This window comes from Thunnus maccoyii, chromosome 3 (genome assembly GCF_910596095.1).
Source record: "Thunnus maccoyii chromosome 3, fThuMac1.1, whole genome shotgun sequence".
NCBI lineage: Eukaryota > Metazoa > Chordata > Actinopteri > Scombriformes > Scombridae > Thunnus > Thunnus maccoyii.
The window spans coordinates 2614941-2631718 of record NC_056535.1 but is presented as its reverse complement, the minus strand read 5'-3'; the positions used below and the strand labels follow the sequence as shown (position 1 = coordinate 2631718).

Genomic DNA, 16778 nt, shown 5'->3' with positions numbered 1-16778 from the left:
TCCTGAAACTTGGTCAGGATCATGTATGGACTTCGCTGATCTAAAGTTAACAAGGATATTTCAATACATCCATCCATTTTTAGACCTTTGTCTTTAAGTTCAATTTTACATAAACTCTAATAAATCAAAGTTGGCACACACAAAAATTACAAAATTAACATGTTTGGATGCTAGGTTCGAGCCTATGCACTCTTGGGATATTCTGCCACTAGGGGGCGCCATATATGCAAAAAGTCTTGTAATCGGCTGCATGGATTTGCAAGAAATTCAGTTTGCACGATCTAGGATGATGACTCTGTCGATACATAAAATTTGGTCATGATTGATGTGATTGATGTTGAAAGTGGGCGTGGCTTATTACAAAAAAATCATTTCACATTCCAAACTTCAAAAATAACATCAAAATAGAAATATCAAAATAAATCACCTGTACATCCTACAGAGCCAAAAAATTTTCAGCTCATCCACTGAATTGTGACAAAAGTTTGCCTCACTCTATATTTTTCACAGTATGCAAAATCAATTAATGCATATATCTCCACAAGTCTTCATTGAAATACTCTTGGACATTCTTTGGATACTAGATATCACGTTTCATATGGTGTTCAGATTGGTCAAATGTTGCTATTTGTTTGGTTTCCTTGTTAACCTCTTTCTCTTGTTTTTCTGCCAGGCCTCCAACAGCAGAATGATGTGTGATTTTTATCAGAATTTTATCACCAACATTTTAGTTTAAATAGACAAAAATGCCTCAGTTTTGCACATTTGACGTCATTGCCTCACCTTGTGAGAAGGTGTATGGAAACCATATGTCCCTAGTGGTGCAGTCAGTAAGTCGCCTTCTTTGGGGATGCAAAGTTCCAGGGTTCCAATCCCCAGTTACCCAAGTCTTAATTTCTAACAATGAAGCTATTCATCCATGTAGTATGTTTTCAAGTGTGTATTGAATTCATATTAAGTGGAAAATTTCTTCCTCTTATTATTTTTCTCTGCTGAAAGTGTTTGTGCAGCAAAAACCGTAACATCTAGAAACACCAAAACTGGCAGATGGTCTGCAAATCCACCCACTACTCAGGCACATATAATGACACTCACTGACCTCAAAGTGACGCTGTAATAATCAAGTTTACATTTTTGCAACTATCTTAAAAACAGCTCAAGTCATCTGCATCTGGTCTTCTGCTCTAAAATGTCAAATTTTGCAATTTGTTTCTCAGAAATTGAATCTGCAAATATTTTGATGAATGACTAATGCATGACTTATTTTAATCCAAGGTGTTCAGACTTCTAACAAATCACTTTCTGGCCAATATTGGAACTTGTACTCCATTGTCTCATGGGTCTTTGTCCATTTGTCCAACACTATTATTTGGTGAAAATTAAAGGTAGAGTCAGTCATTCTACAGAAAGATTGGTGATATTTGAAGTAAACACCCAAACAAATACACCCCTGCCTTCATGCTCCTTCAGAAGCTCCGCCCCTCAAACTCATGGATGCATATTACCAAGGAAACAACCAAAAGAGAAATATGGTGGAATCCAGAGCGATGCGTCAACTGTAGAGTCACTTCTGTTGTTCTCACACATTATCATGAGGAGAAAAAAAGATTTTGTCTCATGTGAGTACAACAGTCCATCCACACTCTCCGCCTCAAATCAACAGAACATGCATACAGCGGGATATTTGTGTGATTACACACACAACAGCTGGTTACTCAGATCACGCTTGTCTCTGATTCAGTGTGGATCGATACATTTAATAAAATGGAAACGTATCTGTTCTGTGAGAAAATACTTTCCATAAGAATTGACTGTGACCTCTCTCTCTCCAGTTTGTCAGCCCTCCCAAGATTCAGTGGGTGCTGGAGACGGGAGACTGTCATGTCCTCACACAGACAGCTACTCTGATGAGTTCTCCCTGACCTGCGCATGAGCATGAATGCCCCCCTGCTGCTGATTGGCCGGATTAATGTTGTGTGGCTTGCTCCGAGCCACTTTGTTCGTTTCCCATTTACAGAGCCAGTGCTGTGTATGAACACCAGATTTTTTTTCAGCGCACACACAGAACAGACAGCTAGTGGACCGTAAGGAGAAATTCGCTTTTTTGACAAAAAGTGTATTGGATTAGAATCTGTGTAGCAGATTCATTGGCAGTGCACTCCATAGCATGTTTGGTTTGACATTAGAATCATCATAACACATATTTATCTTATTCTTTAGAATCTTAAGATTGTGTATTTTCTTCAAAATAATACATTTTCGCATGACACTAAGAAGATGAGCACAGGCTTAGAGAACCTACACTATGATTTTCCCTCTGAGAAACAGACTGCTCTCCATGGCATTAGTGCCAAACTGAAACCTGCCCTATCGCTGTTACTGCCTGGTAGCTGCTAGGCATTATGGTCTATGTAAACCCACAGAATGGCAAATATAGGCTGCACCACCCTTAGAAAGATGGATGGCTGCAGAGGAGGGGAAACATGGGATAGTGGCTGCTGTGCAAGATACTTCCTAGACAAAATAAGTTATTTTATTATTGGTATAATTCCTCAAACCCTAAAATTTGCTGGAAATGCCTTTTCCTGCCATTACTGACCATTTCATAACACTTGACTCTGCAACATCTCTTTCACTTAGAGAGAGCTCTGTTGTGTCGTTCTTAGTTTCTCACCTGAGTCCCGGGAAACAATAATCTCATGTGCCGGCCCGTCCCCACCCTCGCCCCAGGACCGAATCTCCAACACAACGTAACCGTTGTCTTTTGGCAGCGGCAGGCTGACCGAACTCTTCCCCTTGTCCAGAACCTTCAGTGCTGTCTGGCCCTCATGCTTGTACAGAACCTGCAATCAAGAAAACAGCAGGTTGATAGTTTAGTTCAAACCTCAACATTACAAGATAAACACATCAACATAAAAACATCCTACTCAGAATGTATAATGTTGTCATATGTTTTTTAATTAACAACTTATGCTGTGTTATTACTTGTGTCCATTTTGAGGTGAAAGAACCATTGTCATCGTAGTTATCTTTTGATGATCATGTTGTTCTCATCCATAAACTGGTAAAAGGCTTATTAACATGAACTTTGATTTTGTTATACAATCTTTATCATGCTTATCATATCTCATACACAAAAGAGATTACAAGTATCATTATCTAACCTGATTGTCTGGAAACACTTGTGCTATAACTAAATGAGGGTAATTACTGTTTAGCCTTCAATGGTTCGACATAGAGCCCTCAAGTCAACTCAAAGAGTTCTTCATTCTGATTTACCAGGTTTTTAAATGTTCTGATCAGATGAGCATTTATACATTCATACATACAGTCAGCTGAAAACACTGTCAGCTCATAAGTTAAGTACAAAGCAAGTCAACTTTCAAGTCGATGTATACTAAAATGACACATCATTTGAATCATTTTTTTTCCTTTGATATTTTTTATTATACATAGCTGAGACCTGGTACTTTGATGTATAGTATATACCTACAATAATAATGTATATACCTTCAATAATAATTGAAGGTGTAAGCGCCATGCAGGCCTTGCATCATCTTATTCCCTTTTATAAATATCTCGAGTGAAACATACCTAATTGTTACTCTGGGGGAATGAATAGAGGTCTACCACAAACAAACTTTTCTTGACATCCTTAAGAATTATTTATTAATTATGTATCTTTTTATTAAGAGTTAACAGTCATAAACTCTGCTAATCTGCTTCACCAGGACTATGTGGATGGGGTTTGACCAGATTCAACTGACAGTGTCCAAACAACGTATGCAAAAACCTCCACAGCTGTTGTCCGATTTAGTTTTTAGGGCCTTTAAGTCACCACTCTTGTAAACTACTACCTTAACTAAAGAACTCTTAGAGAATGGTGGTTGGTGTTGTTGTGCCAATGCACAACAACATGTGCAGAAAAACACACACTATTAGTTGGGCAGCACTTACTTTGTAGCCCAGTATAGCTGACTCATTATGCATGGCCTTCACATGGTCCCACCTCACCATTACCCATGAGCCATCAGTCTTCCATGACACATTGCCTGGAGGTCGATTGGGAGCTGAAATAGTAACACAGATGTGTTTAAAATATGATTTTAAAAATTGATAACAGAAGAAAAAGGGGAAACAATTTGGACTGAGATTAATATGGGTAGAAGAGCAGCTCAACTACAAAAAGACAATGATATGACAAAAATTACAGAAAAAAGTAAGATTTAAGTCCCTACATTAGAGGTTGATGAAGATTATGTGTCTTATAAATGATAAACATAAATTACATTTTTAACACGTTGCACCAAAATGAGAAGAAGGTGTTTAATTAAAGGTGTGTAAACTCCAACATCCAGACTCAAACGATAAACTGACTAAATCTTCGTAACACATATATGAGGGTTGTATTTTGACAGGTAAATGTGTCCATGCTGATGTGGCTGCAGGCAGAGGAGTGGATGATGCTCTGAAATAGAGCTCATGTCTAATCCTTCTGGTGAATAGGTTTACAGCCCAGAGGCCCAGGAAGTGTTAAGTACATATTCTCCTTCCTGAGTACTGAGAAGACCCACTGGCTGCTACAGCTGAGAGGAATAATCTGTTTAAACCAGGAGGAGGGGTGGTGACGGCGACCACATGGTCATTTAACCTGGTTATGTTACTCATAGGATCATGAAGACAGGACATGCCCGAGGAGATGCCTCTGTGTCTGTGGATATGGAAGTTAAATAATGACGAAACTACTGCAAGTTGAGAACTGAGAGTGAAACTGATTTGTAAGTGCAAAGTAAGTTTAGAGAGCGACTGAGGACAGAATCATGAGTGTAGTAAGTGTTTTAAGCCTGTAAGAGGAATTGTTTTGCATCCTTCAAATATCAACATTAAGATTAAGTTCTGTTTTTTTCATGTTTACACTGATTTATTACTAACAAACAAGTGACTAACAGCAGGTCATGTTGCATTTTACTGCACCATACGTTTAATTAACTTCCCTGGTAGTACAAGAAGCTTATAGAAATAACTGATACAAAGCATTATTAGCTGAAACTGGGCCTCATACTCTAATAATGTGTTTCTATGGTTACCAAATGGTCATGTATAACTATATAGATCGCTTATTTAAAAAAAAAAAAAAGTTCATTTGGAAGCAGACTGGGGCCCATCTTTTTGGTCTTACTTGTTTGTTTGCGATCACACCAAGCTAAACAAACTGAACCAAATGGGCAAACACACATGAGTTCGTTTGAACCGCATTGGGCCATTAGGTGTGATGGCACCCCTAAAAGACTTATAATAACTAATATGACACATGGGCATGTCCTGTTCTTTAAATTTGTCAAGTGTTGTCTCAAACTCTCAAATGTTCTAGCAAAACAGCTAATAAGAAACAATGAGAGCTGATTTCCAAATGAGGATTTTGTTGTCAAAACCTGTTCTGTGCTTTAGAATCTGTCCCTCGCAGGTTAGTTTGAAGCTTTCTGTGTGCATATGTGGGTGTGTGCGTGCTGCAGCCGTACGTGGTTTCCTGGTGGTGACAGTGGTGCGTGGTGAGGGTGGCCCAGTGCCAGCACTGTTGTAAGCCAGGACAGCGACATGGTATCGAGTGCTGGGTCGAAGTCCCGACACTCTGGCTGTTGTTTCCAGTCCTGCTGTTCGCACTCGGTCTGCTGCTGCTTCCCGTTCATGCTGCCGCCAGTACCGGATCTGAGGACACGCATAATGCACATAACTATTGTATATTTGGACATTTACAACCAAACCCCCTGTACAAATATTCTTTTAATCTCTGTGTATGAAGTGAGAGAAAACTAACACTGAACGTGAACTTTGCTATGACAGTATATTAAGATCAAACACTCCATATTCATCAAACTGCACTACATTTTTCTATTTGGAACTCATTCATCATTAAGTAAAAATTAAACCATCATATCAACTTTACCAACAGGCAATGCACGTCTCGTGCATGCTGATATCAGCCATCATGGCACTAATAAAGTGATTATGAGCTTGGGGATTAAAACAATCAAAGTTAATAAAATAAGCTTGAACTATGGCAGCTTGCATGTCTACGAACAGCTAACAAAATGATCAGAAGTTGTATGGCAGCAGCACGTAATATTTTTTTTATCCTGGTTTGTGGTTTAGCAAGATGCTGTTAAGGGAGAACATATAGTTTCTACATATGATTTAGCTGAACTGTATTTACAATAGAAATAAAAATGCATGTCATACAAGAGCCACATTTGTAAATCAGATCAGTCTCTATATTACTTCATCAGGCTCCATAGCTCTTGAATTTTACTGCCTCACTTCATTTCTTTCTTGCAGTATCATGACAGTCTAGTTTTGACAGTTTGTCAGTTACAATCTGTTCTGTTGGACAAACATCCAGATGTGTATTTATGCAGTTCATCACCTCGTATCCTCTGAGGATGCCGTTGGCGCTAAGCTGTTGGACGGGCTCCCATGACACCTGGATCTCAAAGGCAGTCATCGCTGTGGCATTGATGTATGATGGTCCCACTGTTGGCTCTGTGAGGAGTCGGTGAGAGGTCAGAAGGTCTGAATATGAAACATACTTCATGATGTACACTGTACAATTTTACTGACAGGGTTATTAAGTATTAGCAACATGGAGCCCTTTTTACTAGTGTTGACATGAATACATGTGTCTGTCAGGGACTTTATGAGTGAGCTAGTGCAAGCTACTTAGCGGTCCACTTGTGGTAATCAGAACTGGCAATGCGAGAAGAACCAAACACCGGGTTGAGGCGCCTGATGCTGACGCTCATCAGTGCTCAATCTACTGAGTTGTGGTTGCCCTGTAGTGGTGAAATCAAATGTTGCAGGTGGAGTTTTTCACGTCACTTCCAAGCAGCTAGCTCCGAGTCTGAAAAGTGAAGCCAATGCGGAAGTGCCTTAAATCTGCATTCTTTCTAATGGCCTGCAGGGGGCGACTCCACTGGCTCCAAAAAGAGAAAGACTGTATAGAAGTCTATGAGTTCCTTGGACTGGTATTTTTTAATATACCCCTTATTTAACCAGGAAGTCCCTTGAGATTGAAATCTCTTTTCCAAGGGAGACATGGCCAAGACAGCACACCAGTTACAGTACACAGAAATAAAATACAACAGATGGAGTACATATTTCAAACACACAAGGAAGAGACTAAATCCAGCTCAAATAAGGCAGTTACAATTCTCAGTTACATTGACATGGCTTTAAATGTTTTCAAATATTATATATATTATAACTTATATTAACTTACCCTCCTCTGCAGAGTAGACCACAGCAATCTGGCTGAATGGACCTTCTCCTCTGCGGTTATAAGCTTTAATCTTCACCTCAAAGGGACTGTACGGTGTCAGGCTGTCGTTGTAGTACACATACCGGGACGACTCGACGTGAGGAATGCGCACCACTGTCCATGATGTGTCTTTCTTCCTAAATGCCAGGATGTAGCCAAAGCCGTCACCATTCTGGTACTCTCTGGCCATGGGCTGGAAGGTTCAGCAGAATATTAAGATGTGAGCCTCTACAAAACCCAGAGTCCAAACTGACTCACAGACATTTGACACAACTTCTAAGTGTGTGTGTGTGAGGACTCAGAGCTGTCCCACTGTAACATCAGGAAATGCCTGAGGACTCACTAACAGACTTTTTGAGCCTTTGAACTTTTCTCACAATCATACAGACATAGCTCAAGGCCCCTATGTGAAGGATTTTAAAATTTGTTGAATGTAAACTGAATGTTTAGTGATAGAGAGTCTACAGACATGCTAGCCAAGCACAGTGGTGCTTTAAGCTAAATACAATATGATACGCAGCAGTGGCCGGCAGGAATGTCAGTTTTGCTGGTATTTGCTGAAATTTTGACCTGACGGTGGCACTAGATGAAAGATCATGGGATCAAACTTTTACAATTCATCCTCTGAGGACCATGAATAAGATTACCAAATGTCATTGCAATCCATCTAATAGTTGTCACAATATTTCAGTCTAGACCAAAGTAATGGACCAAGCAACAGACAGACAGAATAACATTGTCATCCCAACAGTCATGATGCTAACATGGCTAAAAAAAGACACTGTGACAGACTGTATACTTGTGTAAAAGCTCTACACATAAGGGCTTTAAGTAATTTAACGTTAATAGCTTTGTAATGTTACAGATGTGAATGACAGAAGAAGTCTGGAACCACCACAACCCAAAAACTGAGAAAAAACCCATGAGAATGTGTCATCAACAAAACTCAGAGTAATCAAAAATTTGTTTAGGCAACAGACATTGGCTTTTTACTATGGTGCAGTCCTGTATACTGTGTCCAAACAGAGCACACACAGTGAGCCATTCACTCACCGTCCAGGTTATAATGAGCTCATTGCGGTCTCCTCCCCCTCCTCCAAGTCCACTGGGAGCCACTGTAGGAGCTGAGGGCCAAATATACAAACACAAGATAATACACACAATACAAACCCATACATCACTTACATACTGTATATGACAGGTGGATAAATCCTTGGCACAAACACAATGCAACACGTTATGCTTTCAACACCTTCACCTACAAGCCAAATCCCTTTAGTTATGTTCATTCATGTCTGAGTCTGAAGGGATGTTTACATGTCTAATACCATGTTGGGTGTGGGGGGTGATAATGGGGACAATAAACAATGTTTTGTGTCTAGTTTATTATGTATTTATGGAGTAAATTAGGCAGACTGACATGTATTAACAGAGTGGATTACATTTTACTGATTATTATATGTGGACAACAAACCTGTAGTCCAATATTTGTCTCAATGTTGCTCATTGTAACAAGAACTTTACAACAACACACCTGTACCTGTATGTTATTATTGTGCTTTATATTGCTATATTATAGTATATATAGTTTGATTTCCTATATATACTTCATAGTATTATATTATTACTGTATTGTGTGTATATTACACATACTGCACATATACACAGTAATAAAATATATACATTTATACTATAACTGTACAGTAATTCACTCATCATGGCTGCCAGAGTTGCACTTCTTTTGCACAAATATTTGCACAATTCACTTCTATAGTCTAAGTTCCTGTCATGTATTTATTGTATATAGTTTTTTAATGTCACTTCTATAATTTCTGTAATCTCTTATTTTATTTATTTATTTATTAAGAGTTCTATGTCTATTCTTTTTTTTTTTTTTACCTCTCGGTCCCGGTGCTACATGTGGATTTCTTGGGGATCAGTGAAGTCTTATCTTAATTGTATTTAAGTGTTATTTCCAGTGTTGCATTGTTCTCACAATAGTGATATTCATGAGTGATCAGTGTAATTCAGAATAAGCCTATAATACTCTCTGGTTTGACTAACTGTAAACTGTCAGTGAAACAAAACAATGGTTACTGGAAGCAGCTGCAGCCACTCCAACCATTAAGACTACCGGTGACCACTGTCAGGGAGTGTGTTTCTACTAGATACAACCTGTGGCTCCTCACCTGCTTGCTGTGTGCGGATGGTGTGTGAAGGCACGCTAGGCTCTCCACTGCCCAGGATGTTGCTGGCAATGACCTGGAATTCATAATCCATCCAAGGCATGAGTCCAATCACACGAGCCGACTCTGCATTCCCCTCAATGTTCACTGGGTCTGGTGTACAATGAAGAGAGATGTGTTTATTTACACACAAAGATATGCAAATCATCAATATCAATCTATGTTTTGTTTAATTATTCCATCGTTTTAGTCTCTAAAATAGCAAAAATAATGACAAAATGTTCATAACAAATTTCCAGGACTCAAAGCAAAGATTTCAAAGTACTTATTTAGTCTGACAAGGTCTTCACATTTGAAAATACTGTAAAAATGCTTTACATGATTAAAAGATGACTGATTAATTTTTTATTGATGGACAGATTGTTTCAGTTCTATTCATACACACACCTGTCCTCATCTTCTTCCACTCTGATGAGAGTGAAGATCGGCCCATGATGACATATTTGCCGATGGGACTGTGGTTATCGTAGCCACGACTCCACCTGAGCTCCACTGACGTCTCAGCAACGTTCTTCACCAGTAAACCTCCGGGAGGTCCTGGGGGGCCTGAACACAACAACACAGAATTGTTACGGTTTGGCACATCATTTCTAAAAAAGATGGTAAAAACAGACGAATGCCTGCAATTTTTTTTCCAATTGCTGCTGAATCTGCCACATTAAAAACAGCTGGAATCAACAATATCTCATCTTCTTTGCTTTTACATTAACTTCTGTTTATAATCTTTCTCCCTGTATGTTGTACAATTGCATAAGTGTTTCCTTGTTGTGTCTGTTTTCATGTCACTGTTGAAACAGCTCTGATACATCTTACCTCGAACCACCAGTTTGGCTGAAGCTGAGGCACTGTCCACCACAGTCTGAGCTGTGCAGGTGTACATCCCTGCCTGACTCAGCTGAGCATTCACAATTAACAGATCACCAATGGTTTCTTTCTGGAGGGGCACAGACAGAGAGAGAGAGAAAAATAAGACACCATGACAGAGAAGGAGGGAAGTAAAATAAAGCAGGTTACACTGTAACACTGTAAAACAACACAAGGAAAATGTTTCCTTGTTTCCATAGAATGGTACCGTCATCCTAAATGTATTAACTTAAATACACTGTACAAAAGCATCAAACACTGCAGCCGGACTTTATAGTGCTGACAGTAATTAGCTTACTGGAACTCATTTTCAGCTTGACCCACAACCAGCTAATAGCAGCGTCTTATCATATCGACTTTCATTAAACATTCAGACATAAAGGAGCAGGAACATGAAATGGATAGTTAATCTCATTTAGCAGCTTATTTCTCTCTGGCCTTGTGCTTGGGTACCATGAAATATTTAACTTGCTGCACTGAAATTAACTCATTATAGTTCAAAAATATCTTGCATATAGTATAGTTGTATGGTGCCTTTTGTTTTGCTGTGTAAGAAATAGCTGGGACCTCTGTTGTCTACTTTGGTAATGTCCCTACAACAGCATTTACATTTGGTACTAGAGCTCCAGCGAATACATACAGGTGAAGAATTATTACCATATTAATAAAGTAAAACCAGAGGTGAGAAGAGCAGACTCTACTGGTACATGACAACACCAGATCCTCCAGCTGAATTGAATCATCAGTGACTTAAACAGTAGCTACTGTGCTGGAGCTCACCTCACTTAAACTACCAGCTCAGCAGTGATATACAGTATATTAGAAACGTCATGATCCAATAACTCTGCTGCAGATAGATTAGATTAGATAACCTTAGAAACAGTGCTGACATTGACCTTGTTTATTACTGAATCAAATTAAACAGTTTGAACCAGCATCAGACTGAATTGAGCTGAAAACAGCCAGAAGCCTTTGAGGATAAGTGATATTCATATTTTTTCAACACATTACACGTGCAGCAGACCCAAACCAACGATGAACTGATCTACTAACAAGTATTGTGTTTGAATCCAAAGCTTGATATATATTATTCCTCTGTGCCATACACCTCCGTTGTTATCTAAAAACAATAAAAAATACATCAATGAGCCACACTGCTGCACTGGGTGACATGTTCCTTCATTACCATGAACTCACACTCTGTAGTTTATATTGACTCAGTCTCAAACACACCGTCCTGCTGCCAGAAATTCACTAGAACATCAAAGTGGATGAATCTGCAGCTGAAAATAGTCCCCTACAAATGCACTATTTCCTCCTGTCTGAGTAATATTTGTTGAAAACTACAGTAGCCAACTGTTTTAAGAAACTAAAGTATATATCTGTGACCCGAGATTGAGAAGTCAGAGAGTATTGAGAGACAGACAGAAACATTGTTGCTTTTGGTCTTTTCATGGAATCTAGAAAACTATAGAATATTCTCATCCCTGTGTCACAGCATTATGAATGGTGATTTGATTGCTTAGCTTTAAAAAACAAACCACATTGTCAATGACAACAAACGTTCATACTGAATTGAACGAAACTATTCAAATCAGAAAAGGGATTTGTAATTGCCACCTCATTGGAAAACTGCTGAACTGCTTTCAAAGCAAACAGCAGAAGCAAAAAGAACTCCTTTTGCTTTAGTGGAAAGAGTAAAAGGTCAATGGACACATTTAATTGCAAAAATCCTCTCTGTGTTTATTCTCCTCAGTAAAGTCGGATAGAAAACCTTTGATCAAAATGACAGAAAGTCTGTATTTTGAGAATCATCATCAATCATCAAACACTAACAACACAAAGCTCAAGTGAATTCTGCTAATGGTCAACTGTCTCATTTGTTGTTTGATGTTCTGAAGTCTAGATGGAACTAATGAGAGTGAATCACAGCTTCAACTATCAGTGGTCTCTGTCCCTCTCTTTTACCACAAGACTAACAAAGGTCTACTTTATAATCACACCACAGTGTTTCAGTTCAGACAGGCTCTTCTATTCCTGCACATCAAAGTATCATCCTAACAACAATTTTCACAAAGCTATCCACCATGCATCCCAGGACTCACCCCCTCCACCCGGTGGTATGGCCCAGCAGGATCCTCCAGGTCCAGCAGGACCCCGTTGAGGGCCCAGGTGAAGGTCAGGTCCATGGTGGGGTCGTGGGAGGCATGACACTGCAGCGTCACATTCTCACCCTGGTTGATGTCAGCATTGGAAGGAGCAAGAGTGATCTTCGTGGCATCTGTGTGGTTCAGACACATGACTAGTTGAAATCAAAGCTAGTAGCAGGGGTGAGGATTTTCTTGGCTTGATAAAATGTCTTAAAATATAGAAAGAGAGAAGAAAGGCATCTAAAATTAAGAGAAAGTCCAGTTTATATGAAAATGAAAGTTGTTTTTATTAGTGTAACAACAGATGAGAAGATCTGATATTAGGAATTAGAAAATAATCTCATTTAAAACATATATTACGCCTTCTTAATCTTTACCCACTGAGAAACAATTTGTGCTGATGTAGCCGGACTGATACTGGATTTCTGAGGCTAATACTGATATGATATTTGAGAGTTTATATAATCTGACAGTAATATATCAGCCCACTGTCATTTTTTTACAGACCACATAACATAAACAAACATTTCAAGATTCGAGATTTAGTTTATTGTCATTTTCTTGTGTATTTGCATACACAAAAAAACAAGATGCTGTTCCTCCCACAGCAGTGCAACAACAACAGTAAGGATAAAGATATACTGTATCTAAAAATTCCCTTCAAAAAATTGATAAAAACATTTAAATTCCAGGAGATTAAAAACAAAAAAAGAACAAGCAGTTAGCAGAATAGTGCATTAAAGTGCATTTAGAGAGAAAAGTACATGTGTCAGTTTGATGTAGACAGCTCTTGCATGTCAACGACTGACCAGCACTGATGGGGGAGTTATATAATCCCATTTTGCTGTCCAGAGAACATTTGGCAACATGATTGTTGGAACTGCCAGTTTGTATGGGTTAACAGTCAGCCTAGCTTGCACTCCTCTGCACTTGCTTCGCTTCCACGTCCTGTTGCACAGCTTTTGATGTTTCCTCTCCAGCGCAGCTCTAGGCAGGGCCATGGTCTCCTTTGGGTCCACTGGGTGTAGCAGACCAAGCGCACTCAGCTGATTAAGCTCCCAGCCAGTATTTCTTGTAGCAAAAGTCTCTGATGCTTTGCAGTGAACATGTTTCAAAACTACCTCAAACATATAGTATATTTGGCATTTTAATATTGCATGCGTGTGTGTGTGTGTGTGTACCTCTGACAGACAGGTGTCCGGTGCTGTTGGCTTTGCCCAGATAGTTCTCAGCAAAGCAGGTGTATTTCCCTTCATCTGCCCTGCTGATGTTGTGGATCCATAAGATTCCATCTGGAGTTACTGTCACCCTGAGAAAACACCAAACATCCGGAGGGTCAAGAGAGCCTGCAGCTGACTGACTACAGTACCTCTACCAGGTCAGTGCATGTCAGGAGTTGGGGAAATTAATGGAAATAACTCTCAGGTAATACATGATATAACATCACAAACTATGACTTTAAATATAATCAGCGATGACAGATTCTTGACAAGAGAAGAACATTATGGGCATCACAAATGCAATATTTGTTGTAGCTTTACTGTCTTGAATTGTGTTGTACTGTATTGGTGTTCCTGTTATTGCGTCCACGCTCTGTGTGTGGGTGCTCATGTATGCGGTGTAGCAATGGAAGTTATGATGCACACTTTCGAGGTAAATGTCCCCTGCATGTTTTAACCTTCAATCATTCATTCCAGCTGCATCCTGCTTCACATTAATCCAGCTCCACACACTCACCCTGGAAGGTAATGTTATACATTCACTTTCCCACCCACATATATCCAGTTCGTGTGCTGATTGCAGCCACAGGCACACTGCTCTAACCTTCACACTGCTGCTGTACTAATAACCACTTTAGCTAAAACTATGCCTTAAAAAGTTCAGTTTTTTTCCCACATAAGTCTGAGTTTTACAGATTTAACCATTATCATTGCTATCCTCACAAACAATCCCAACCCAAGTTCCACTTATCAGCTTATCCCGGAGCTTTCAGCTATATCACACAAGCTTCATCAGATGGATTTGATGACAAACTCAACTCTATTATGATTTCATCCTTATCACTTTAAAGAATGATCTTTGATGCTTAACTTTTCAGCAAAGACAGACGAGAAGTCCCAAAACTCCATCCGCTGATGAGGACCGTATGATACAGTTGAATCAGGGAAAAGGCTAGTAAGATCTTGAGTTGGAATTGTTTTGTCAACCTACTATTTGCAAAAATAAGAATATACTTTGATGTTTATCATTTGTCATATCATTAGTTACGATTAGGGATGCACGATGATGGATTTTTTGCCAATATGCCGATATTTCCCAACTCGTTTTGGCCAACTGCCAACGCCAATATATGCACATGTGTTTTTCCACCTGGCTGAGGAGACATTTACAAATGCCATCATAGATTGTACTAAGTGTGATCAAGAAAGACAATATATAAAGGAAGAACTTAGGAAGACTGGCGTTCAGGAGCTCAGCATTAAAACTTTAATGAACCTGCTAAGTGGGTGGAGCAGTAGTTTTCTTTGAGTTTATTTGACAGACAGGATTAATGTGTAGGATTTAATATCTGGTCCACATGCTGAAGTAGAAGGTGGCGGTAATGCACCTAATACGCTGGTTTCCAACCACTGTTACAATCCAAAAAGAAGTTTTTTCAAACAGAGTGGTACATCCTGTCAGCTAAGGTGTTTCCTATCTGTGCAGCTGAACAACAGCAGCAGTTTCCCTCCTTCCCCTTTCCCTCTCTCTTTCTCTCTCTCAACCCAACCGGTCAAAGCAGATGGCCGCCCACCAAGAGCCGGGTTCTGCTTGAGGTTTCTACCCGTTAAAGGGGAGTTTTTCCTTACCGCTGTCGCCAAGTGCTTGCTCATGGGGGAATTGTTGGGTCTCTGTAAATTAAAGAGTACGGTCTTGACCTGCTCTATGTGAAAAGTGCCTTGAGATGTCTTTTGTTGTGATATGGCGCTATATAAATAAAAATTGATTGATTGATTGATTGATTTCACCCTGATGGTTCTGGTGCTTCCTCCGCAGGCTCAACTTCACTCAGCTGCCTGACAGACCCACTGCTTCTTCCTACTTTAACCTGAATAACAAACTGGGGCTCCGTGCTCTGGTTGGATCTACACAGAGAGCCGGGACCAGAGGGAAGCACAGCTAGCCTGCTAGTAGCACTGTACTCTGGTGCAGCACTTCAAAAATCTGAGTTTTTCATACAAATGACTCATATTCATTCATAGATCAGTGCAGACTGACAGATTTACTGACTTTCCTGCTTTAACCACAATAAACTGTATTTTTTGATGATGATTAAAATGTATCTACTGGATAGAGAAAGTTAAATTAAAAACATTCATTTATATTTGAAGCATGCATTTACTCCAAGTTTTTAGTTGGCTCTTGATGGTAAAATCACCAGATTGGCAGCTGAGTAACTTTGTGCCAGAAACAGCTGTGGGTTGTGAGACATCTTTTCTCAAAGCAACATCTAAGACCCAGTTTCCACCAAAATACCAACAACTTGCTTGGTGCTGCTTCATTTGACTGAACCTCCCACCTACGCGCTGTGTGCACTGTGCTTGGTTTTCTAAACCAAAAAGAAATCCTAATTGTTATATTCATATGTAAATACAAACTATGAGCAATTAATGTTTGGTGTTATAACTGACTTTGTGACTCTCTGCAGCATACACTTAAGAGAGACTGGGGGGAGTGACAAAAAGAAACTTAACCCGCAATTTAGGAGACAAGAATCAGAGCCTTCAGACTGATGCTGGGGTAGAGCTGGGGCTGATTAATACTATATGAGACTAGACACAGTATAATAATGCAACACACTGCATATTGATTTCTCCTTTCTTTGTCACCCATGTGTAGGAAACTCGAGTTTTCTACCTGAATTTGCTTCCAGGCTTTGCTCCATTTATGCACACATGGTGTTTCACGGTGCAGTGGAAAGTTAGAATGCAGCTTTGTGTTTCACTTTCAGCTTCACTGACAAATAATTGGCTTAGATAACTGGTCTAAACAGAGGTTCATTTTAAACCTGTCTATTTACCTGGCCACTTGTGTTTTGCTTGCCCTGTTGGACTCTTGTTAAGCTGTGTCCCTACATCTCAGCAAAATATTGGTGAATAAATTATCAGAACCATTTTGATGCAGGTAGAGGATGACTTTAAAAAATGAGAAACTGAATGAAACTGA

At 39.5% G+C, this 16778-nt stretch overlaps 1 protein-coding gene across 2 annotated transcripts in view; it reads right to left on the bottom strand.

The window, feature by feature from the left end:
- cntn2 (contactin 2) overlaps nt 1-16778 on the bottom strand; it is a 73229-nt gene that overhangs the window by 4971 nt on the left and 51480 nt on the right. For both annotated transcript variants that reach the window (XM_042406909.1, XM_042406907.1), the window contains exons 12-22: nt 13754-13881; nt 12528-12703; nt 10372-10492; nt 9946-10104; nt 9502-9651; nt 8366-8436; nt 7274-7505; nt 6422-6537; nt 5520-5706; nt 3958-4070; nt 2675-2843 (exon numbers count right to left, since the gene is read on the bottom strand). In XM_042406909.1, coding sequence (XP_042262843.1) covers nt 2675-2843; nt 3958-4070; nt 5520-5706; nt 6422-6537; nt 7274-7505; nt 8366-8436; nt 9502-9651; nt 9946-10104; nt 10372-10492; nt 12528-12703; nt 13754-13881 — 1622 coding nt within the window. The remainder of the gene's footprint in view (nt 1-2674; nt 2844-3957; nt 4071-5519; nt 5707-6421; nt 6538-7273; nt 7506-8365; nt 8437-9501; nt 9652-9945; nt 10105-10371; nt 10493-12527; nt 12704-13753; nt 13882-16778) is intronic.